The sequence below is a fragment of the Channa argus genome, chromosome 24 (assembly GCF_033026475.1).
Source record: "Channa argus isolate prfri chromosome 24, Channa argus male v1.0, whole genome shotgun sequence".
Taxonomy (NCBI): domain Eukaryota; kingdom Metazoa; phylum Chordata; class Actinopteri; order Anabantiformes; family Channidae; genus Channa; species Channa argus.
The window spans coordinates 4885441-4911854 of NC_090220.1; the positions used below are offsets into that span (position 1 = coordinate 4885441).

The 26414-nt window shown below is 38.5% G+C and overlaps 3 protein-coding genes across 9 annotated transcripts in view; 2 read left to right on the top strand and 1 right to left on the bottom strand.

Moving 5' to 3' along the window:
* Positions 1 to 2824, bottom strand: part of ncor1 (nuclear receptor corepressor 1) — a 59731-nt gene extending 56907 nt beyond the window's left edge. For all 7 annotated transcript variants that reach the window (XM_067494794.1, XM_067494797.1, XM_067494793.1 and 4 more), the window contains exon 1: positions 2671 to 2824. The gene's annotated coding sequence lies outside the window, so the exon portion shown is untranslated. The remainder of the gene's footprint in view (positions 1 to 2670) is intronic.
* Positions 2825 to 3357: 533 nt separating this feature from the next.
* pigl (phosphatidylinositol glycan anchor biosynthesis, class L) lies at positions 3358 to 14145 on the top strand. The gene is made up of 7 exons (XM_067494334.1): positions 3358 to 3666; positions 4334 to 4433; positions 9717 to 9807; positions 10684 to 10751; positions 11718 to 11749; positions 12963 to 13096; positions 13571 to 14145. The coding sequence occupies exons 1-7, from the start codon at positions 3408 to 3410 to the stop codon at positions 13697 to 13699; spliced, it is 813 nt and encodes a 270-aa protein (XP_067350435.1). The 5' UTR covers positions 3358 to 3407; the 3' UTR covers positions 13700 to 14145.
* A 4529-nt stretch (positions 14146 to 18674) lies between these two features.
* ubb (ubiquitin B) lies at positions 18675 to 24761 on the top strand. Its single transcript, XM_067494337.1, is given in 3 exon segments — positions 18675 to 18825; positions 19700 to 21082; positions 23984 to 24761. Coding segments are annotated over 2 exon segments (2073 nt in total). The 5' UTR covers positions 18675 to 18825; positions 19700 to 19707; the 3' UTR covers positions 24682 to 24761.
* The last annotated feature ends 1653 nt before the right edge of the window (positions 24762 to 26414 follow it).

Consider the following 26414-nt stretch of genomic DNA (forward strand, 5'->3'; position numbering starts at 1 on the left):
AAAACAGATTTGTAAATACTTGTGATTTAAGTTCCCTTAATTTAATACTTTACATTTTAAAAGTGACCGATTTTCATGAAATAACATTGACTTCAGATGTCTCCCAAAACAAAGCTCTGGAGAGTTAGGAAATTCACACTTTTCTTTCTCTCTTGCATTAAAACACACCCGATACGGTGTAGCATACCGTGGCAGTAAAAATAGACACGACCTGATCCAATTGTGCAGAACTTGCTGCTAAAAAATATGCACATGGTACCTAATACTAAAAGGTATCAGATCCAAAACACTGGATAAGGACATTCCTAATTATAAAATTTTCACATGTAAGCATAGAAATCATATCTGATTTCTAACATTAATAACAAACCCATATTTGCTATGAAATTATCACATTTTAAATATGTAACATTATCAAATTATTTTAGTTTGACATCTATTATTAGTACAGTTATTAATTCCACAGGTTTCCATACTGTGATTTTTTCTTCTGCTGACTTGATTATTGTAGGTCTGTAAGATGTATAGCATGACTATTATGACAAGACATTATGATGCCAGAAAAACAAACCTTTAGCCACAATAAGCAGAATGGAAAGCGGTTATTTAATTTTTTCTGTAGCTGAATTGCTGCAGTGTTATTATGATATTGAATAAAAGCAACATATATGCCGGATCACTCTAACCCAAAAAATGTTATGTGCTTATAATAATATGCTTGTATAACTTGATGTTGAAAGAAAAAAAAAGGTTTCTTGTTTTAGTGGCATTTTATGTTTCTATGGTGTCTCTTAGGTTGATGCTCCAGGTGCAAGTGATATGGGGACACGTTCAACCATTCTTAGAAAGTGGATGAGAGAGGATATATGGTATGCCGCAATCTCAGAACACAGTAAGCTAAATACATATTCTCAGTGCAAATCCATCATAGAACAAGAACGTTACTTTACGTTTATACATTGTATGCAGTTGTAAAGATCATTATTTCCCCTCAGAAGGCCATTATCTGGTGATAGAAACAGTGGTGTAATCTGTAAGTGGGTATAAATCAACCCAGAATTTCTCCATGGTAGAACACAAACACCTTCTATATGATTTTCTTTTGTACCAAGACCTGCGTGGGAAATATTTGAATTTCTTTACTCTTATACATAACATCTGTAATGATTTGTCATCTGGAATTGATTTTGAGTGTGGATGGAAATGAGCATCTTACATTTACTATGAAATGAAGAATCTAATGCTGCAGTAAAGGACTATTGTCCAACTGTGGACTGAATGGCCTTTTCTTCCTGAGATAAAGAGATTGTTTTGAGTGGAGATGTGACAAATAAATCAAACTCTTTAACTGTGATGAGTTTAGTTTAAGTGTTCAATATTCTACGTGTAATTTTCACATCTTGAATATTAAAGACCACCAACCAACACTGTAGTGGACTCAATATATCACAACCATCTTTTAATGTGTTAATTTTACTCTGTTAACTACACTGAATTTGTTTCTATAACCTATTCTCTTCTCCAAATGAAGTTCAAATGATACCAAAAAATAATTAACGAATTCCATGAAATATGTGTCAGTAAAGAGAATAAAATACATACTTAAAAAATAAGCACATGAATTGTGATAAAGTGGACTGAGTACTAATCAATAAAATCGGAAACAAAACTTCTTGCATTGGAATTCTTAATTCAGATAACAATTTGTCATCTTTCAAGTGAGGCCTTCCCCCTTTTCAAATCCTCTCAAATTCTGTTTGTTCTCCTCCGCTCCCCATCACAAGAAAAAAACATATATTTTGGGTTCAAGTTTGTGTCAAACAGTAGGTGAAGTTTAAGTTTATTAACTTTTTCACATACAACCTGATATACCAATTTGAACATGCTAACCATGTAAATTGGTTATTGGGGCCTTTGTAAGTGACCTGACTATGCATAGCCTATTTCCCAGTTGTAGTTGTAACCTTCTCTTATCCATTTTAATATAGATCATAAAAGTTATAAGAGGAAGAAATTGTGACTACAGGACAGTCTTCCTGGGTGCTCTCTTACTTGTATTAATTCCAGTTTAGCACATATTAACACACTTTTTTTGTCCAACGTGGTTGAAAGCATTTTTAGGAGTATGCACTTTGAATGCACTTTGGGGTGTTAAAATAGCGTTGATTAGCGTTAATCGTTTCCCGGTAAACTTCGTAAATGTAATTTTAGAAAGGATTTAAGATGCTTTTAGATTATTTCCAGTGGTAAACTTTGTCACTGCATGTCCAACCTGACGTTAGTAGTTAGATTTTCTGTTGCTGTGCGTTGTTGTTGTTATTGTCGTCGTCTTTTACACCATACTGACATAAAAACGCAATTGGATTTGTAGCTCATCTTGGGGGATGGGGATATTCCCACTATAGAGCTTTTCCGGAAATGCACCAAAGCACGTAGATTAATATATGTAAACTTATAACTATATCCTACTTAACCATTTACGTGTAGTAACACGGCGTATGATATGCTGTCGTTGTTGTTGCTAGCTAGCTAACTTAGCCTAGAATTCACCTTTGAATTCACAACCACGTCGCCATCTTGCAAGGCAAATTTTCAGCGTAGAACGGGGCGCTTAAACCACGGGCTAATTACATATCTTACTTTGCTTCATGTCAGCATTTTTGTACTCACCTCATATTTAGAAAATGTAGCAATGGGAGAGAAAGGTATCCCCTGTGCCAAAATGTGTGTCAATGGTGAACTGTAAATCCGCGGGTTAAGGACTGTGGACGACTGGACAGACTGAAGGCTGCGCCGCATTTGTCGGTCGATGTCCTGACAGGATAAAATAAATTAGCCTTACACGGTTGAGTCTGTGCAGCCTGTATGTCTTGACAAATGTGTATATACATAGAAAAATATATTATACGTATTTGCGAAGTATACGGACTTCTATCAATATTTTGATAAATACTTAAATATTTCCATTTGGACTTTTATATACCTTCTAGGATAGTGCAGTGTGACGGCTAAATCTTTCCCTCACGTTCAGTAATGTTTCTGGTTTCTAATGTTCGCATTTCAATACGCTTGGTTTAAAGAAATGTCGTCTATATTTCCTGATGAACGTTATTAAAATAGGCCAGAATGATCATGTATATTATTTTTTTTATAAATTCTCCCAAATTAGTAAATTTTACTCAAAACAACGAATAAAGCAACGTGACTGAGTAAAACACACTATTATGAGGCCAAGCCCGGGCAGTAACTGCTTTATTGGGTTTAGTTACTATGCTCTGCTTTGCATACTTTGCAGAAATGGTCCCGTTAGATGTAACAGGCCGATTGCATATCCGTTTGGACGCGGAACCATTTTCAAGATAAAGTTTTGTTTTCACACGGATTGTGTACGGTACCGGTCAAAAATAATGGGTATTTACATTATTTTTTTAATCGTTTTTTTCCATTTGGTTTTGATAAAATGCATTTACGATCGACATCGCCGAACGCTGATCATGTCATTGAAACGTCTTATAAAGGTGTTGTCAAGCAGAGAAACAAGCAACTCTGAAATCAGAGTTTTGATAGTAACTGCGCATCCAGATGATGAATGTATGTTCTTTGCGCCAACGATTATACGACTGGTTGAATTAAATGCCTGCGTTCATTTGCTGTGTTTATCTGAAGGTACAGTGATAACAAACCTTTGTTTATACAAGTAATCTTAATAGCTCCATCTTAACTTAACGAATGAATTATTAATTGTGTAGCTTACTGCTAGCTAGTGCTAACTACTTGTAATTACAAGTTTCATTCGTGACGTTAAGTTAGCGTTGAGAAAAATAATAACTAAACACAGCGCCCTTACAGTAAAATTACAGCTACCCCAAATCAGTGATGTGAATACTTAAATCTTTGATTAAACACTATCCATATGTCTAGTAAATAGACAAGACCCTTTTCAATTTTATGTTGTGTTGAAATAATTAACATCTTAGAAGCAGCTGCTTCTATATTGTTATGTATAACTAGTAGGCGTTCATAAAGCAAGCTTAGATCATTTAATTATTTTCCACTCGAGTTTGGAAAGTTTTTATTTTTTTTTAAATAAAACCAAGAGTTCTTGAATTTAGGTTAAATATGAAAATCAAGAAGGAAGGGAAAAGCTACACAATGAAAATGTAAAAAGTACACAAATCTAAGTTAGATGATCTACAATAACGATCATCTTTTCAAGGAATTTCTAAACAGTGGTAGTGTTAATCATTTTGCAAAAGAATATTTTATTTAGTGTTTCCTTTTATTACAGTACATCTACAGTATAGCCTATTTTGTCATCTTAATATTAATACAGGAAACTACTACAATCAAGGGATTCAGCGCAAACAAGAACTTCTGAACAGCTGTGCCGTTTTGGGGATCCCAGCCTCCAGAATCACCGTAGTAGATCATAAGTAAGAGGCCTGCTGCACTAAATACACAAAAACATGCATATAAAAACATTTAATCTAGGTGCCTTTATGTTAAAATTTTGTTTTGGGAGTATCATAGTTTTGAAATATACTGATTTGTGTCTTAAACATGTTTGTATAGTACATGTGTACATATGCTACCTTCAGTTCTGGACTTGTGTCTTAGAATGGCATAGCTGTGGATTAGTAAGTAGTGCAGTCATCCATGGATTGGATTTCTGGCTCCTCCTGGTAAAAAATGTCCTTGGGCAACAACCCTAAGTTGCTTTTGTGTGTATTATTCAGTAGTCGTAAAAAAAAGCATCTGCCAAATTACTAACTGTGAATGCGTAAATGTCTGCCTCCCCAAAGCATAAGTATCTTCCTTGGCACCAAGTGTCTATCAGAATAACTTAAGAATTTAATGATCCTCCTCCCATGCAACACCTTAATGTGTCATGCAAAAAATAAATATGTCTTAAACATAGTGCTAGGCTTAGACCCATAGACACATAACCCACTAAAAGCTTGAAATTTAAATCCCTCCTTCTATCACTCTTGTCTATCTGTCTCGTTAGTGGAACTGATATTTGAATTTGCTTTAAATGTTTGCTCCACTGAGCTGTCTGTATGTTCTGAGCAATCTGTTAACCTCTTCGAGTATTCACAGTGAATTAGTCAATGTCAATGATCTAAAAAGGAATTGGGTACATTTGCTCCTTCTTTCATAAGTAGCTTCTGAGTGAGGTAGTTTCCGTACAGAAAACAAGTCTCAGACATGCCAGATAATTTCATTTTCATTTTTATATTGCATAAGTTTCAAAACATCCTTTGTGTATTTTGAGCTTGAGTACATGGAGTATATATGCTTCCTAGAGGTAGAAAATGAGGGCAGTGTCACTCTGTGATAGTTTTTCTGACTTACCCATTCTTATGTGGAGCTCTGTAGAAATATTAGTCGTAAGACAGTAGCTGCACTTCCCTGCTTTGCTGCAAGAACATTTCAAAGACAAAGAACGAGTTCAAAGACAAATTCTTGCTTTTATTGATTAGACCTAATTACTATAGAAAATAATTACATCAAATGATAATGGATAACTTTACTGATAATATATTAGTATTTTTGAAATGCTACAAAACATGTACAAGTTCAGTAGTTCCTTAAATCTGGCTATATAGAAAAAGCCAGCAAAGAGACTTCATAATTAACCATTGTCATTTTGCATTCAAAGCAGTGAGCCAAACTTTGAACCCTTGTAGTCTAAATTCTTGTGTTATTCACTCATCTTCTGTTTCTTTTTATATTCTGTTTTGATGATGCAGCTGTACGACTTTCAGTCCCCTGGCTATTGGTAAAACAAAGATACAGAGATAATTGCTGTAAAGGGGAAGGATCCATTGGATCAAACCTGTCTATTAACTAGAAAATGTTTCTAAGAAATTCAGGGCTGCCTACATGTGAGTCTCGACCTTCTGGCTCCCAAGGAGAGCTGTATGAACTCTGACACTAACCTGGACCTTAGTAATAAGCTGGAAGCATGCCCAGGTTTTCTGCCCTAGCGAACATTTTTGTGTGTACATGTGTGTGTTTTAAACACACAAACACAGACTTTACAGTTTTATCATCTTGTGCACACAGAATATTGCTGAACTTTGATCTTAGTGCTGTCTGCACTTCAGCTGAACTGGAGCATAGCCCATACTTTCTGTGTATTCTGTCATTTGCCCAAAACACACACTTAATCAACACTTTGAGAGCTCCAGTCCAACTTGCAACCAAGTTCTCCCTCTCCTTGTTCTTTCCCTCGGTTCCACCCCTCCTCTTCCTCCTGTTCATGACTGCTCGAGCCAACTGCCAAGGACTGTGGGATACATTTTGGCAATGCTCTGAGTACTGCTAATGTAGGTCATTCCAAACTGTTTTTCTCTTTGTGTGTTTGTACATGGCTAGCCACACTTTGGCTTTGCTCTTAACCCTTTCTATCCAAGTATGTGCAGATGCACATCCTTGACTTGACCTCTCCCCATTTTTTTTCGATTCATTTCATTGTGCACAAAGAAAAGAATGCACGTTAGTTCAGTTCTTTTTTGTGTTTCTAACTAAAATGTACAACACAAAAGAATTACAGAGTTAGAATTCTTAAAATGTTAGCATCTGTAGCTGCATGATGGATTTGTGGCATCTTATCCAAAGTGATTTAAACACATAGTTAGGAACACCTTTCTAACTTAACAATTCCAGTATTAAACCACAGCCTTACAATAAAACCTACCTGCATAAATATTATGGTGATCAAATGCTTTAACTTTGTTAATGTTAGGGATGAGGAGTTGCATAGTTCTACTGTGTTGTACCAAGAGATTTCTTTCAATAGGCTATGTCTACTCTAGCGTATAAATATTAGACGTAGTGAGTGGTTTTGATGTTAATGGGACCATCTTTCCCCTGTATCATTGCCCTATGCAATGCATTGTAGCAATGTACCATTCAATTTTTGTTCTGTAACAAGGATTTAAGGTCCATTGAACTGATCATACAGCTTTTGTGTTACAAGCAAGTTTTGTAGTGAAATAAATACCAAAGTCAATTACATACCTCATTGTTTCCTACATTTTCTCACTGACCACTGTCTTGGTTCGAGGACTCTGCTGAGCTGTGGTCAACAAGGAAACTGAACAAATTGCAGTGATCCACACAGCTGTCATCAAGTCATGTAATGTTTTCTGCTGTTTTGCAGCTGTGAAACAAGAGAACTGGAAGATTTGGTAAATTAGAAAGTGCTTGTTATGTAGAAGTACAGATACTTGATCACAATTATTTTATTTGACGTGATACAGTTCATAATAAAAGTCTAATGCACATTTTGGGTTATGTTTCATGATGACAGATCTGTGTGAAACTTGCTCCTTTACAACTATAGCTGAGTTTTTGAAAATGACAGGAATAGCACATGGATTCTGTGTTAAAATAGGATTTTCTATTTAATGCTCACTGAATAGGACAGCTGTGTTGACAGTATCTGGGGCCCTGGTGCAAGTTGGGGTCTTTGTGATCAAGCTCAATCTGAATACGCTCCAATGGCTCTCCAATTGCACTGGCTTGACCTCTGTCTGCTCCCTGGACTCAATTATAGCTGCTTACTGCACAAATCCAACCATTTCACTTCTTCATTATGTTTTCCATCAGACTGAACTGATGCTGTTCTACCAGTAACCCACCACATCCCTGTTACTTTAATAATGTGTCTGTGTCAGTTATTAAAAAGTTTAGATTTACTTAACTCTCAACATAGAAGTAAATCACAAAGTTGAAGTTACTGTTTTTGAGTTGCTTACTGTAATTCTCTGTATGGATGTAAGCACACAATCCTGGAAAGCCATATTCGCTGCAGTTAGGTGAGATGTAAATATACATTGATCAGTAGTTAAAATAGCAATCGCTGACTTATAAGCACATGGTAGAGCACTGTAAATTGTGGAGCCTTGCAATTGACCTCTGGCTGTGCTTTTATGCTTGATGCATTTGTCACCACCACACCACTGGGTGACTGCATAGTAAAACGACTTTTTCCTTTTGCTAAAGTCTGCATCAAGCAAAAAACTCAATTTGCTTCTGGTCACTTTACTTCAAAACAAAACTAACAGAATTGTTACTTTTGTGACATTACAACATTTCATCATGGCTACCACAAATTTCTACCTTAATGTGAAACAACACATCTATTGGTGTGTTACTGTACTTGTAATTGTCCCACTACACCTGGATATAGTGGATCTGACTACATGGACAGAAGTCTGGCATTTCCACAGGCCTATAGTCCATGTGACCAGACTAAGCAAGCCCTCTTAGACACACACACACACACACACACACACACACACACACACACACACACACACAGAATCCCCTTACTGGGCCAAAGTTCAATAACTGCATACAGATGCCTGTGAGCAATTAAACATCCACATGCTACAAAAACGGAGCTAGCGAGGTCACTTTAGGACATTTTGTTGTGTTGCCATAGCAAAGCTGACACTCAGCCTGCATCCTGCATGAGAAAGGTCAGGTGTCTTGTATCTTTTGTTCATTTTTCTCTACTCCCCCGTTTTGTAGGCTTGTGCTTAGTTACGGTTGTCAAGCTGTAAGGCATAATGTCTAAAATAATAAATGAAATAATGAAGCAGCAGAACATTAAAAACACAGATAGGTCTGTGGTATAGCCAAGCTGTGAACTCAGTATGATATTTTCTAACTTAATATTTAAGCATTATGGCCCAATTCTCGCAAAATCCTTTGCTTGTTTTTACTAGCTTTCTGTCTAAAGCAGACAGACATTATGAAGTTAAAGCTTTATTAATTTAAGCAGCATTTAACAGTGATAAGATTCTATTTCACAGTTCCATCCCTTTTCAAAAACACACTCACACACAGCACGTATGATATCTAGGTCACTGGTATCAAAGTGTCACAGCAGTGCATTCACTCAATGACAGACAGTTTTAAACTATCTCTGAACCCCATCCACCCTCCTTCCTGTGACATAGCAGACCCCCTCAATCCTTTACACCAAAGCCCTACGGTCACATCACTGGCAGCCAATGGATTTGTGGCCTAATTTATCACTTCCCTCTTTAGCTCAGCTGTCATGGCTCATTGTTATCAGCGCAAAAAAGGAGGGGTGACTGATGACACAGCCGCACACCTACTCCCCTTCATGCACACAACAGAAACACCAAATTGTTGATCTCTCTGCTTTTCTCATCAAGCAATCAGCAGCACAGTTTAGTGAATTTTTTACTATGTTTTTATTTTTTATTATAATTTTTTTCAGTCTCGTCGGTTTCCTTTGCCTGTTTCCTTTGTCTTCAATGTGGACTAAAGAAAATTCCTACTTCTCCCAAAAACATATTCTCTGCATCTCTCATCTTAGAGCTGACGCCTGATGTAGACTCTGCATTGTCTCTAAGCCGTAGTTTCAAATTGAGAGGATCCTAAGGGCCTTCTTACCCCACAATGACTGGTTTCATATGCTGGGTTAAAACTTTTGATCACAAAAAAAGATCAACAACTAAAAGTCAGAATAACCCGGCTACACATTTCAGTGATCTGCCTGAGAACGTTTTGGGTTTTCTTCTATGGAGAAATGTGGTGATTGAGTCAGGAATGAAACTGTTACACCCTAATGTTCAGCTTGCTTACGTTGTGCAGAAGCCTCCTGACATGACATGACATGCTTTTCAGTGAATAATAAGTAGATAACCATTTCTCCTTTCTGTGTTTTCCAGAGAACTTCCAGACGATCCCAAAGCAGAGTGGAGCATCTCTTTGGTGTCTGCTGTAATTGTGAAGCATGTAATGGTCCACTCCTTCAACATGGTATGCTCAGCGCTGTGTTGAAGTTTTGCCTCAGCACTGTGGCTTTTCTCTCATTTCCTGTTTGCTTTTACTACACAATTTCCCTGTCATTCTATGTAAGACATTAGTTTATTGTATTGTTTTGTTTTTACCATATTTTTTGGCACCACAGCATCCTAGCTCATTATCTCAGATCCTCTGTGGTCTATGTATTATTCCTGCCAGCCATCATCTCTTTTTGTCCACCACACACTGTATTTTGAGCCTCCCTAAAAATGGGAGGTGGGGGGCAGGGGAAAGCTGCTGCAGTTAAAAGTTTGGATTCCATTTCTGAGTTAATGCAAAGATTGCTATGGACCACAGGGCAGTTCCACACAATTTGCTTATGATAATGTGGTTAAATTAAACTTAAAAGATTTTTATGCATGCTATCTTAACAAAAGTAAAAATAAGCGAAAGCTCTGACAAAGTACAGCAGCACTGGCATTAAAGAAAAAAAAACAGCAAGATTGAAAAGATTTAAAGTTTACAAGTTTCCCATAATATGCTGTATTTGGGATGTGACCCTTACACTTGATTGCAAAGACACAGTCACGGTAGCATACGCCTGAGAATAGCAAATGCCAAGTCTTTAGTCAAGCACTTTTTCTTTCCCTTTGACCTGATTCTTTTTTTTCACTTGTATCCTCTGGTGTGCAAGCATGCACGCAGAAAAAAAAGGGTTTTTAAATATCAGTTGTCAGCTGCCAAGCAGCTCCACAGTCAGACACAGAAACCCTTCCAATAACCCAAGAAAAAAATCTCCCTCTGTTTTTTGCCATAGTTTATTTAAAATCACTTTTAGATACCAAGATTCTCCCTTTTCTCCCACACTGAGATATTGTTGTGTTGTTTCAGGTGCTGACCTTCGATGAAAGAGGAGTGAGTGGCCATGCCAATCACATAGCCATCCATAAAGCTGTCAGGTACAGACTGAACTTTGAGGCTTTGCCATCAGGAAAAAATTTTTTTAAATCTCTCAATTTAAAGATGCCAACTGCAGGGATTTTTTTATGTAGCTTACACATGCACACTGAAGCCAACCCACTCCTTAGTCATAAAACACTGTCCAGGAAAATGCAGAACATTTAAACTCACATCAACATCCATCTCTCCAAATGATTCCCCACAAAGACGTGCACACAAACACACACACAGAGCATGTTTTTCAGAATTGGTCTGTTACATAGCTGAGAGGTCATCCAAACAGAGTCCTCAGAGGCACTCGGCTCTGCTCCCAGAGAGCTGCAGTAAATCCTGTCCCTGAAGTGGTGAGGTGGGAGGGCAGCTCTGGTTTGGAGAGGCCAACCAAGCAAGTTGCATCAGGCTGTTGGTTTAAAAAAATTGTTTTGCACTGTGCAGTGTCCCCATATTACACTGGTTTACCTCACTGAGCCTATATTGCTCTCTTTGAATCTGTGAACCTCATCTGTTGATAAGATGTGAGCTAGAGAGCTCAAATCACATCTCATGATTCCCATTAGGCTGGAACTCAGACTGGCTTGACTATGCTCCCACCCAGACTTCAAGATGAGTCATTTTAGTAAGAGTAATTTTAAACAGATAATGATGTTGCTACACTGTAAAGAAGCCTCCATTATTCAACACAACAGGACTCGAAAACACATATAATGGAGGACATATAGCAGTAATTTGGCTGCAGGACTGACTTGGTGAGGGCTTATAGCCACTGAATTCATATGCATTTGTGTTTCAATCACAGTAGCCAAAACTCTAATCTCAACTACATATTAACAAGTAGAAACATGACATTAGTCATTTTTGCACCAGTTACCAACACAAACCCAGAGGCATTATCTCCTCCACAACAGTGTTTCCATCCCTGACACAGACCCAGTGGGTAACATTTTTTTTTTTTTCTCCATCTACAGCCACCTCGCTTTTTCCGGACAATTTCCCCAAGGTAGGTTTGACACAAAAGCTTAAGGAGGTTAACAGTTTCAAATTACTAATTGAAAAAAACAATATCGTGCACTGGGAGGACAATGAAAACATGCCCAGAGTTGTATACATTATTAGGGTTTAAGTAGAACTTGAAATTAAATATATAATCAGTGAAGCCAGAAAGTACTTCCTCACACGAGAAGCGCCACCTACCCAGTCTGCATATTTCACATTGAGAACTCAGGAAGGTACTGTAAACACTGACTCAGACTGTGTGTATTTTGTTATGAGACAGCGCCCCCTTCTGTTCAAAGGGGTCACAAAATCTTAAGTCTGGTATACATGTTGGGCTGCTGGTGGCAGCATGAGGCCAGCTGTACATTAGAAGCAACGCTGCAATTCAAATGTACCATTCTAAATGTGGTCTTCCTTTGTGTCTCTTTACATCTTTACATGACCACATCACTTTACATGTATGCCCATTTATCTTTCAATCCGGTTAAACAGGATTTTTTTACATTCAGTTGCTTCTCAAAAATGTCTTGTGATGACGCCATTGGGGAGTTTCCTAAACAGAATGTGAAAGGAAAAATGGGACAGTGATAGCGTGATATATGTTACAGCGGCCTGACTGCTTTCCTAAACATTCTGGCCCACAAAGCACAGGCACTGTTCAGTTTGAGTAGACAGAATGGCAGGTAACAAGCATCAGAGGCCCATGTAGTTCTGAACTTTTGCACCAGCCTGTTCAATGTTAACATATTCTCAGTAAGCACACATTTTACCTACGTCTCAATGAGTTCAGTCTGCTTTGCTTTCTGTAGCCTGTAGCACCCGTGAGCAATCTTAATAACAACTGTCATCCATCTTGCTAACTGGACATTTTTCGGTGGGCTAGTTATACCTCACGTGTTTGTTTTACTGTAGCCTGGTGGTGCAGCATAGAGAATTAGGTCCAGTCTGATTGTAATAAGCCTCTTGACCTGGCTGTACAACAAGATTTTGTACTCAGCAGCTTTGAGGTTCTTGTAGCCCACAAACTCGTGACAAGTTCAATAATATATTGACAGTCTGTCCTTGGTAAAACAGTGTCATATTTTTGTAATTGGTTTACTCCTATCTTACACAAGTATTCATACAGTTGTAAAATCCAAATGCTTAGCAGGATTAACAGCTTGTGTTTGCTGTCTGTACAATGGCCTCTTTAACTAACTCTCTGCTTGTTCTCCCAGACTGCTGTTTCCTCTCCCTGGTGACTGTTGGCCTCCTTAGGAAGTACCTCTGCTTCCTGGAGCTTCCCATCAGCTGGCTGCTACCCTCATGTCTTTGCTGCATTATAGGTTTGGAGGACTACAGGCAAGCCAAAGTAAGCCTCCAAACATTTAGTTACCAGGACTTGTCATTGTCTGTAATTAGAGAACAAATATGTTTTTGCACGTACAGTATATAGTGACTTCAGAAAATTGCTACTTTTTGCCCACTTTTTTGTTGTGGATACTTTTTTCTTATACTATTTAGTATAGATTCATGACAGAAATAACTATTTTGTTCTTTTAAGATTATTTGGCATCTCCTTGAGGTCTAATTGAAAATGGACATTTAGGACACAGTATAGTGAATAAACTGTATACAGTTCTGAATACATTAAAAAAACAATGAGATTATAGAGATTTCAGTTTGTGAAGAGATGTAAAAAAAAAAAAAGAAGAGTAAAGGAATCGAGCATTTAAAAGTTGTCTCATCAAGCTACATTACAGAAAGATGTTCATACTAAGTATCAGATATTTACCGCCTAATTCACATCTCACCACGTTATTGATTAATTTTGTCTTGTTGTCAGGCTGCCATGCTTTGTCATCGCACTCAACTCCTGTGGTTTCGTTATTTGTACATCACCTTCTCCCGGTATATGTTCATAAACACCTTCCAAATGATCTCACAAGGACCAAAACACTTGAAAATCTATTAAAGGTGCATCTTTTCTTGACACATTGTTTCCAAGTACTTAAACACAATAGTTTGAATTAACTAGTTTTGTACAAAAAAATTTATAAATCTTCCATACCTTTTTCCTAAGCACTTTCCATAAAGAAAACTGACAGTATTGTTGAAATAACACTGAGAATTTTAGACGCAGAAATATCTTTATTGTTTTCAGTCATTACACTGTACCAGAATTAACAGCTTTTGAATCAGTAAGGAAGCCACTTGTGTGTTTTATTAACTTGTAAAATGTTGAAAATAATGTAAAATATTTCTGGTGTACTGCTGATTAGAAAGTTTGTTTACAGTGGCATTATTTTACTTCTCTCAGTTTTGGGTCTTCTGTAGGTTTTGACATGTTTTTAATGTTCTTGTGAGCTTGCATTGAATCTTCCCAATTCTGCCCATTAAAGTTCTCCACTGTGACACTTCTTACAGTACCTGGGTCCAGACAATAGATGGTAACAGCTGTGGAGAATGCAGCAACAACAAAGAAGCATTAATTGACTTGCATTTTAAAAACACACTACCAGCATATTTCTCTGACAGGTTGGCTTTACAAGTTCAGAATTTAGTTAGAGTTTGGTTTGTTCTCTACTTAATATAATTGTAAAATCATTTATTCCCTATAATCAACGTAGTATTTCTGCTTTTCACAAATACACTAAGAAAGTATACAGCAACATACGTACATAAAATAAATCTTTTAAACGTGTTATTAACATTAGTTGGTTGTTTAAGCACACTAAATTTAAAACACATGAGAATGTGTAATTGCATTGTGTCAGAAGTTTGAAGTTCATACCATATCCATTAGGGTTGGAGCGGGGCGAATAGTAACTTTGGACTCCACAGATTTTACAGAAGTAGTGTTTAGCCACATGAGTGTTATATGTGTATGTGGTCAGATTATCCAACCCCTATGGGAAAAATAATAATTGGTATTCACTTAAAATCCTCCTATGATTTTGAAGTTAAATTGTGAAGAATATATTTCTCACCTGTAGGAGAGTGAAGGAACTTTTGGGGATAATGAAATGATGGTTTTGTTTCATATTGCAAATGCTACAGCTGAGGAAACAAACAAAAATAATTTTATTCATTTGCAAAAAAGCAGGAAATCTGTGTTTATATTTTTTCTTATTTTACCCCATTTAAAACATTTTGCTCCTGCACCAGAATCATTTTAGATTTACAATAAATTCTCAGGTTTTTTTATTCACTTTTAAGCAATATCAATGATTAAATTTTCCATACTTGCAATGAAAAACATGGAGGTCTGGGGAAGCCCAGACTTCAAATCTAACAGCTCCACAGTGGCAGCCACCTTTGTGTTTGACAAGCTCCATTCTGTAAGTATAAAGAAAATGACAATCACATGTGTGTATGTGTATAAATGAGTATTCTGAGATTACCTGCTGTATTGCATTCACTTTAAAGTCAACAACCAAAGGACAGGAATGTATATACCCAGCTCTTTGAGGTGAAACTGGTGTGACGTATTTGTTAAAAAAAACCTGCTGACGTGGAACTATCTTCACACCCTAAACAGTTTCAACCACCCTGCTGAAGGAATGATCCAAAGCAAAGTCCATCACTGAGAGTCATGTTTACATAAATAGCCTTTCACCTACTTAACACCTTTAACCCATTCACAACAATTGACATAGTCACTAAATATGTATTTAAATTCAAAGAAAAGCCAACTTCAAGTTTGTTGTCCCGAGCCATTGACCCTTCCATCTCGTGTGATAATAGATATCACAGTACTTGGCTAGGCCTATTTCCTGAAAGATTTATTTTTTCCTAGAACACAGATTTTGTAATATTCCAACCACGGGGCAGGGCAAAGGACAGCAGACTTGCACAAACACATTCCTCAGAGAGTGAACTAGTTCAGCCAGATGCCCAGGTCTGTGTCTTGGAAAACTCTGACTTGGTGCATCACGTGTTTGGTGTCGTATGACAGGGTGCTGAAAGGGTGGGGTTAGAGAATGTGGTGACCCAGATACATTAATTAGGATACTCTGAGCTGTATCATATTTATGACCCCAAAATAGAAACCCACTAAGCTACAGAGCCCAGTCTGATTTCATTTAGTTTTGCCACAGATATATGTAATTGCAATGGGAGCTAAACAGCAATGTCCAAAAAGAGAATATAGAACACTGTCACTATCTTGCTGTGCTCCTGTGTGTGTTTCCACAACCCAATTTGAAGACCAGTGATGGGAAATTCAGAATTCGTGTAAGTTTCATTAGTTGGTTCTTTTTAGGAACAAACCACAAAAACAGACCAAATAAAAAAATTCAATATATAATATGCTACCAGATAATCCTTACATTCAGCAGACAATTTTATCCAAAGCAACTTAAAAGTGAGGTACAAGGCAAGCAAAAAATCTAAGTCAAGGAGAAAACGTCAAAGCAATGTCCTATCAGAAAAGTGTTTACATTTCATGAAATGCATGTGCAAGAAAAAAAGTTTTTTTTTTTAATTAATAGATTTAAGTGCATAGGTGCAGAATAGTTCTGTTTTCAGCAGTTTTAATAGTAGGAGTGAGTTTGGTAGCTTGTTCCACCATCTTGGGATCATTACACTGAAGAGTTTTGCTTGATGTCTTCTGTGTGGTGCTGGGACCAACAGACGTCGTTCTATGGCAGATCGCAGCGGAAAGGAAGAATTGTAAATCTGAATGAGGGAGTTGAGGTAAGCCGGAGCTGTTGAGGTGATCACCCTGTGGTCGAGAGACAAAGCTCTGAATCTAAGGCAAGCAGCTCCAGGAAGCCAGTGTAGAGATCTGAAGAGTGGTGTGACATAAATCGAAGATCAGTTGGCCGTCAATGATGATACCCCAAATTTATGGCTGACATGGTGGGGACAATCACTGCAGATCCAATATTGATCTGATGTGTTGTGCCAAAGGTCTGACTGTGAAGACAAGGACTTTGGTCTTGGAGAAGTTGAGTTGCATGATGAGACAGGAGACGTCCGGTTGAAAGGACAGTAAGAGCTTTGTCATCAGCATAGCAGTGATAGGAAAGGCCATGTAAGTGGATGATAAAACCCAGGGATGTAGTATAGACAGAAAAAAGAAGAGAACCAAGAACTGAACTCCAGTGCACTGCTAGAGAGGCTGAGCGTGAGAAACATGCCCCTCCTAGGAAACCTTAGGGTTCGTCCCGATAGGTGGGATCGAAGCCAGGCTAGAGCTGATCCAGAGATGCCCAAGTCAGAGGATCTGAATGTTCAGTTTCAAAGGCTGCAAATAGATCAATTAGGATTAAAAACAAAGAACAAAGGTGCCTTATATATGGTTTTAATTGGGTACAGCTGAAACGGTGATTACTAAGAGAAATGAAAGAAACTCAGCTACCTCTGAAACAACAAACAAACACATTTCAAACCGCACTTACTTGTTCGGTAAATCTGTCTTAGTTTGGTGGTTGTCCTAGCTTACCCCCTGAAAATCTGATTACTAAGCTGAAACTGCCATCCACAACAGATCAAATATCCACTTCACCAGAAGAGCAAAACTTTCTACCGACAGTTCTTAACACCATTAAAAACAGACTAAATCAACAGACTCAAGAGAAACGACAGAAATCAGCTACCCCTGAAACCAACAAAAATTTCCAATAGCACTTACTTGTTCAGTATATCTCCTGTTCTAGTTTGGTTTTTGTCCTGTTGGAATGTTCCCGAAGCACATGGGCATTAAAATCTTGCCAATTATATATACATAGTTACACTTAATATTGTAGGAAAAGGATCCACCCTTTTTGTGTAACTTCAGCTTAAAAAAACTTAATAGTTTTGCATTCTATGTTAAATCAGGTCAAATATATGTAACTAACATTACTTTTGAAATGGTGAAATGGTGAAACTGTTAAGAGTTGAACTCAAGTCACATGGGAGGGTAAAGATAAATATGTGTCCATATGAAACTGTTGGGACAGTGTGTGATTACTATATTTAGCTGATGCCAATGTTCTCAATAGTCTGCTGCAGTATCCGCATCATTTAAAATAGAATAAAATAATAAATTTATGTCACACATAGTTCTTACTTTACACTGACTATAATTTTAACATAATTTTCATATTCTGTTCAAATATATTGAATGACTTTATATACAGACAGAAAACCTATTGGCTAAATAAAGTAACAGTATATCATCCTAAATATGGTTTAGATCTCAGCCAGGACTTGTTTCAGTATTAGAGTCAGGACCATACTGCTTAGGGCCACAACTTACGGTTATCCTGACAAATCGTCTGTATCAGCAATTTTTCCTAGTTAAATGTTTTGAGGCTGTGTTTATGTTGGCTATAATCACGGATGTATTTTTATTTATGGTCTACGTGATAAGAAATGTGATGTGCATGTACACTGCAAGTAAATTGGCACGTTTGGTGGGATGGGCGGTATTTCTTTATGCATATGTCCTATGAGTGCCTGTCACAATACACTATCATTGCGCCTATGTCCTTAATGTAACAATTGGTATGATTTATTTGTATTCTTACAAGACGGAGATTGATCGAATTCCATGTAAGTGAAATTCATAGGCCAAACTGTTATAGCAAAAATTATACAACACTAATTGCCTTCTTCAAATCGGGTCTGTGTATGATCCCATAGTCATAAGAACACATTAGTCATCATTACATTATATTACTCACTGTAACACAGCAACCAATCACTGGTCAAACAAACAATCGTTCCATCCAATCGGGAGCTGTTGCTATGGCAGTTCTAGCATATTCTGGAACCGTACTGTTGTAAGATATTACTCCGCCGTAGACACGTTAAAACATTGTTTTCAGGGTATAACTATGTTGATTAATATAAAACTTGTAGGTTTATTACATTTATGTATCTAGGAAATTAATAGTTAATTTAAAAATATAGATCTGTATCTTGAAGTCGTGTTCGCGTTTAGAACTTTTGAAAGAAGGCGGACGGATATAGGCAGATGATGTGCGGCGCTCTAGTATATAAGACTGTGTTTGCAGGCATTGCGGCAGTTTTCGATCCAACGATTGAAGTGACGTGTCACGAGTTGAAATTGAATTTATCATCGTAAGTGGTTTTCTGCGTTTCTTGGAAGTGAGTAGATTTTCTTTTTCTTGAATATTTTTTTAGTATGTTTTAAGACGTAGATAGAAACCAGTAGTGTGGTTGATTGCGTTGCCTAATCGAGATATTATGTTTGTTATTTTAGATGTTATTTGATGTTAAATCGAGGATAAAAACAATTAACGCTAACGGCGGAACTATCGAAATAATGCTAATCACGTTCACGTAAAAATTGTGACTTAAGCTGTGCTTCGCTAATGTTAGCTATAGCAGTGACTCGACATTTCCCGTATCGTCCATTAGCAGCTGTGTTAGCTGAACAAAGAAGGTCAACATGATCTCAAAATGGCGCTCTAACTGGAATGGCTGCCAATAGCTTAATGTTGGCGCTACACGTTGGCTTTTTTTTTTTTTTTTAGTATTTAAACGTTTTTCAAATGTTTTTTTTATCTTTAGTTGCATGGCTTTTCTTTAATATCCACTGAAATTGATATTGGGTCAAAAATTTTTTTTTCATAGGTTGCCATTGCTGCATCTCATGTATAAACCAGAAAGCATTTACAAAATGAGAATGCACTATTAATGCTTTGTACTGAAATGACTTTCTAAGCAACTTATACAACATTTTGCTTACTTTCATATACTTGTTAGGCCAACTTGAAAGCCAGTAAAACTTCAAAGGCAATTATGATATCATCAATGATGTCACAATTTCAAAGTATAAAAGTTATCAAAGAAATATTTTGATCCTGAATAAATTATTTTAACTTTAAGCCTGAGACTGCATTATTGCATTATTAATGTCCATGTTATACAGGTCTTAAAAAAATCTGACTAACCCAGGAGTAATCGTTGCACCTTGTATATACCTTACCTATATTTGTGTCCTATCTGTTCTACAAAGGTGCAAACATGCAGATCTTTGTCAAGACCCTCACTGGCAAGACCATCACCCTGGAGGTTGAGCCTAGTGACACTATTGAGAATGTGAAGGCCAAGATCCAGGACAAGGAAGGCATTCCCCCTGACCAGCAGAGGCTGATCTTTGCTGGCAAGCAGCTGGAGGATGGCCGCACCCTCTCTGACTACAACATCCAGAAGGAGTCCACCCTGCACCTTGTCCTGCGTCTCAGGGGTGGCATGCAGATCTTTGTCAAGACCCTCACTGGCAAGACAATCACCCTGGAGGTTGAGCCCAGTGACACTATTGAGAATGTGAAGGCCAAGATCCAGGACAAGGAAGGCATTCCCCCTGACCAGCAGAGGCTGATCTTTGCCGGCAAGCAGCTGGAGGATGGTCGCACCCTCTCTGACTACAACATCCAGAAGGAGTCCACCCTGCACCTTGTCCTGCGTCTCAGGGGTGGCATGCAGATCTTTGTCAAGACCCTCACTGGCAAGACCATCACCCTGGAGGTTGAGCCCAGTGACACTATTGAGAATGTTAAGGCCAAGATCCAGGACAAGGAAGGCATTCCCCCTGACCAGCAGAGGCTGATCTTTGCCGGCAAGCAGCTGGAGGATGGTCGCACCCTCTCTGACTACAACATCCAGAAGGAGTCCACCCTGCACCTTGTCCTGCGTCTCAGGGGTGGCATGCAGATCTTTGTCAAGACCCTCACTGGCAAGACCATCACCCTGGAGGTTGAGCCCAGTGACACTATTGAGAATGTTAAGGCCAAGATCCAGGACAAGGAAGGCATTCCCCCTGACCAGCAGAGGCTGATCTTTGCCGGCAAGCAGCTGGAGGATGGTCGCACCCTCTCTGACTACAACATCCAGAAGGAGTCCACCCTCCATCTTGTCCTGCGTCTCAGGGGTGGCATGCAGATCTTTGTCAAGACCCTCACTGGCAAGACCATCACCCTGGAAGTTGAGCCCAGTGACACTATTGAGAATGTTAAGGCCAAGATCCAGGACAAGGAAGGCATTCCCCCTGACCAGCAGAGGCTGATCTTTGCCGGCAAGCAGCTGGAGGATGGTCGCACCCTCTCTGACTACAACATCCAGAAGGAGTCCACCCTGCACCTTGTCCTGCGTCTCAGGGGTGGCATGCAGATCTTTGTCAAGACCCTCACTGGCAAGACCATCACCCTGGAGGTTGAGCCCAGTGACACTATTGAGAATGTTAAGGCCAAGATCCAGGACAAGGAAGGCATTCCCCCTGACCAGCAGAGGCTGATCTTTGCCGGCAAGCAGCTGGAGGATGGCCGCACCCTCTCTGACTACAACATCCAGAAGGAGTCCACCCTCCATCTTGTCCTGCGTCTCAGGGGCGGGCAGTAATGTAAATGTTAAATGTTCTTGACCTCATTCCCCTCACATTAATGTGCTATGTATAATTGTTACATGTACTGTGGTACAAAATTGCTGTTAAAGTGTTTTAACCTCTACATGACCAAAATTAATCTCAATAAAGAATTAAACTAAGCTTACTGTCTCTGTTCTTGCAGATGCACTGTTCAAATAACTACTCAATTTTCAATTAATCAGCTCCACATGAAACACAAGCACTATCTACATCAAAGTAGCTATTTGGAGACATGAAGTGACTAAAATCTGTTGACCTGAAATGTGTAAGTAGTTTTTTTCCAACAAATTATCACTTATTTCCTCTGATGTAAAATGGGTTGTCATGAGAATAACTCATGCAGGAGAGATCTTTGAAGGGAATTAGGTTTATTTTAATTATTTCCATTTAGTCTTGCCTAATGTAATTTAAGCACTTTATTGGGTTATTAAAGTGCATAAAGCCACAATGTGTAATTGTGACTACAAGATATCTTAAAGGTGAAAAATGGTGAATGGGAAGTATTTGTTGGAGGCTTTTTTTTTTTATAGAATGTTCTAGAGATGGTGTGGTGGTGTACACAAGTGTTACTGTGAATTATTTCAGAAAGCTGAGGCAAGCTGATTCTGCAGACCACTTAGAAAGTTGACACAATTTCTATTTATGGGGATGTAATGCCATCTACTGTTGACAAAATGGTGGTGGCAAAGATGTGGTTCTAAAAACATCTCAACCTGTGACATCAAAATCTGAATAAGAGGCCCACAGAGAAGAATATAGACTAAAATTGAGAAACTGAATTAAAGCACAAAAAATATAGGTATACTAGGTAAAATATTTTGGTTAATGGTTTCATATTTTGTTTCCATTGGCACTGCATACACCATAGCTACTATGTGGTAATGTTTTCAAAGGTTTGATCTTAAAACAATGACCTTTAAGTAAGGTGAGATTTATTTTTAGCATAAAGAACAAGAGGTTCATCACTTTTTTAAACTTAGTTTTGTCCTATGAGACATTGATTTTTTTATTACTAAAAGTACAAATTGTACACTAAATTCATAATCCATTCTAGTACAAAAAACTATTATGAAAGAAGCCCAGTGTTTAACCAATGCTAATGCTGGCTAACGTGTGAGGATCCCTTTGTGTATGTACCGACAATTTATAGTAGAAATCTGGTCTTCAAGCATTAGGAAAAGCATTTAAATCCATATTTTGGATAGTACAAGTTTGTACAGTGGTATTTATCATCTAATCCAAAAATAAACCGGCTCGTCCGGCATTTATCTCGTGATCTGCAGCTGACTTGTCACTAGGCATTTATTAAATTATGACAGTAATCTTCAAACATTTCCCCAAAATGCTCTATATATGCTACACTATGAAAACCGAAATAAATAACAGGCATTTAATCTGTTTAGCCATTTACTTCCAAACATACAAACCAATTTTCTCTTAAATAGACGGTTGGCACACTTGGTTTTTGTTGTCTCACAATGATGGAGCATTTTTATTAAATCCCTGTAGAAGAACGTAACCCTGACGTGAAAACAGCTGTGATTTTTTTTTAATCCCATATGTTAGACGAATTAATTGGGCGAGGGCTGTCCAAGGACCATAGGGTCAGTGGTCCGATCCTCGGTCCCTGCTACATGTCGAAGTGTCATCCTCATCCACATCCTCAAGCCCATCCGTGCCGTGCGGTGCATTGCCGGCTCCAATCCCGGTAGAAATTGGGGAGGGTATCCGGCGTAAAAACTGCCCCAAAGCAACATGCGGACAATGATCCGCAGCGGCGACACTGAAATCACAAGATAAGCCGAAAGGGGAAAAAAAACAAAAATCACCTAGGTAAACATTGGTCTCCATTCACAGCATAGCTGCTTTTACCCAATTTTTATTTTAAGCCAATCAGTCCTTCTAGGTTTTTGCATTATTTTCCTTTTGTTTAATATAGAACAGTAAAATGTACCCAAATTAAAACTACTAGCGTTAACTTGAGTATTAGAAGTAGCCAATGTGCAGTAAAAATTGGGACTATTTCAATGGCGGATGAATACTGAACCATGACGTGTCCCCTGTATAAATGACTATGTCACTGTGTTGTCTATAGTCATAAGGGAGACTAGTTGGAAAACACGGTGTATATTTTGACAAAACACATAACCTGCTGTAGGGTAAGTATATGGTCTGATTTTTTGATTATATGCCACATAACTAAGGTTATATGTTATTTACGTATTTTGTGTCGTCATACATGTTATCTGTCGCATATCGCTGTGCAAAAAAACATTGTACATGCTAGCTTTTAACCCCTCAATAACTTTAACGTTTTCATAGGATTATACCTACGTTAACCGTAACCTGATATGTTTATTAGCCTCCTTTATTTTGAACTTGAGAAATTACGTGTTAAACCTTTTCCAGTAACAACTAACAATGGCAAACAATGTGTAGCTGTATCGCCCGTTAACGGGCAAAGTAAGCCGAACAAAACGAACGCAAACAACAAAAGCGTATTTAAAATGGCGCTGGTGCTCGAATCACCTAATGCTTATGTGCTACTGTAGGGTTGAGCTATCGTTTGTCTCTTAGACAATAGTAAGTGTAGACCCAAATTATGGCGACTTTATGTGGAATTGTAGCTGTATAACGTTATGAGATTTTAACAATTCTTCGGATTTCTGATAGAAATACGTTTGTAGACGCCCACTGAAACTTAAATAACGTTATAAGAGAATGGATTTATAATTAATCTTAACCAGGCAATGTTTCACATTAGGCTGGTCAAAATTGATGCCTTATTTGTTTGTATGTCATGCAAACAAGATATTTTTGCCGTGGGTCTTATTACATTATTCAGTATTAGTTATTTGGAGACATTATGCTTCACAGGTGCAAACATGCAGATCTTTGTCAAGACCCTCACTGGCAAGACCATCACCCTGGAGGTTGAGCCCAGTGACACTATTGAGAATGTGAAGGCCAAGATCCAGGACAAGGAAGGCATTCCCCCTGACCAGCAGAGGCTGATCTTTGCCGGCAAGCAGCTGGAAGATGGCCGCACCCTCTCTGACTACAACATCCAGAAGGAGTCCACCCTCCATCTGGTCCTGCGTCTCAGGGGTGGCATGCAGATCTTTGTCAAGACCCTCACTGGCAAGACCATCACCCTGGAGGTTGAGCCCAGTGACACTATTGAGAATGTGAAGGCCAAGATCCAGGACAAGGAAGGCATTCCCCCTGACCAGCAGAGGCTGATCTTTGCCGGCAAGCAGCTGGAAGATGGCCGCACCCTCTCTGACTACAACATCCAGAAGGAGTCCACCCTCCATCTGGTCCTCCGTCTCAGGGGTGGCATGCAGATCTTTGTCAAGACCCTCACTGGCAAGACCATCACCCTGGAGGTTGAGCCCAGTGACACTATTGAGAATGTGAAGGCCAAGATCCAGGACAAGGAAGGCATTCCCCCTGACCAGCAGAGGCTGATCTTTGCCGGCAAGCAGCTGGAGGATGGCCGCACCCTCTCTGACTACAACATCCAGAAGGAATCCACCCTGCACCTTGTCCTGCGTCTCAGGGGCGGCAAATAAATGATTAAATTTTCCACGTTTTACTTAAATTACATGAAAACCTAAGTGAATAAATAATGCGAATAAATGATGGAACTAAATATGTTTTTCTTTTTCATTTTTTGTTTGTTTTTGTAGTTGCCCTGGTAAAATTCAGTTACAGATACACTTATAGATCCAATTTGTCAATTTTGAATACAAAAAATTAAATTATGTTTATTGCTTTTATTATTAAAAATGCCAGAATTAAACATTTCAGGAATGAGTACATCAGAGGGACAGCTCATGTTAGATGTTTTGGAGAGGACAAATTAAGGTGGTTTGGACATGTTCAGAGGAGAGACTGTGAATATATCGGTAGCAGGATGCTGAGATTGGAGTTGCCAGGCAGGAGGTCTAGAGGTGCTGGTCAAATAATTAGAATATCTTCACAAAGTTGATGTATTTCACTAATTCCTTTCAAGAAGTAAAACTTGTATAATGTTTACATTCATTCCACACAGACTGATATATTTCAAGGGTTTATTTCTTTTAATTTTGATGATTATAACTGACAACTAATGAACGCCCCAAATTCAGTATCTCAGAAAATTAGAATATTACTTAAGACCAATACAAAGAAAGGACTTTTTGGCCAGCTGAAAAGAATGAACATGAAAAGTATGAGCATGTACTGCGCTCAATACTTAGTTGGGCTCCTTTTGCCTGAATTACTGCAGCAATGCGGTATGGAGTCTATCAGTCTGTGGCACTGCTCAGGTGTTCTGAAAGCCCAGGTTGCTCTGATGGCCTTCAGCTCTTCTGCATTGTTGGGTCTGGCATATTGCATCTTCCTCTTCACAATAAGGTCAGGCAAGTTTGCTGGCCAATCAATGACAGGGATACCATGGTCCTTAAACCAGGTACTGGTAGATTTGGAACTGTGCAGGTGCCAAGTCCTGTTGGAAAATGAAATCTGCATCTCCATAAAGTTGGTCAGCAGCAGGAAGCATGAACTGCTCTAAAACCTCCTGGTATACAGCTGCATTGACCTTGGACCTCAGAAAACACAGTGTAGAAACACCAGCAGATGACATTGGCACCAAACCATCACTGACTGTGGAAACTTTACTCTGGACATCAAGCAACGTGGATTCTGTGCCTCTCCTCTCTTCCTCCAGACTCTGGGACACTGATTTCCAAAGGAAATGCAAAATTGACTTTTATCAGAGAACATAACTTTGGACCACTCAGCAGCAGTCCAGTCCTTTTTGTCTTTTGCCCAGGCAAGACACTTCTGACGCTGTCTGTTGTTTAATAGTGGCTTGACACAAGGAATGCGCCAGCTGAAACCCAGGTCTTGCATACTTCTGTTGAAGCACTAACTCCAGCTGCAGTCCACTCTTTGTGAATCTCCCCCACATTGTTGAATGGTTTAATGTGCTTGGACACAGAGCTCTGTGAACAGCCAGCCTCTTTTGCAATGACCTTTTGTGTCTTGCCCTCCTTGTGCAAGGTGTCAGTGCTTGTCTTTTGGACAACTGTCAAATCAGCAGTCTTCCCCATGATTGTGTAGCCTACAGAACTAGACTGAGAACTAGACTGAGAGCTGATTAGAGTGGAAAAGTCCTTTCTTTGTATTGGTCTTAAGTAATATTCTAATTTTCTGAATACTGAATTTGGGGTTCTCATTAGTTGTCAGTTATAATCATCAAAATTAAAAGAAATTAACACTTGAAATTTCTCAGTTTGTGTGGAATAAATGTAAACATTAA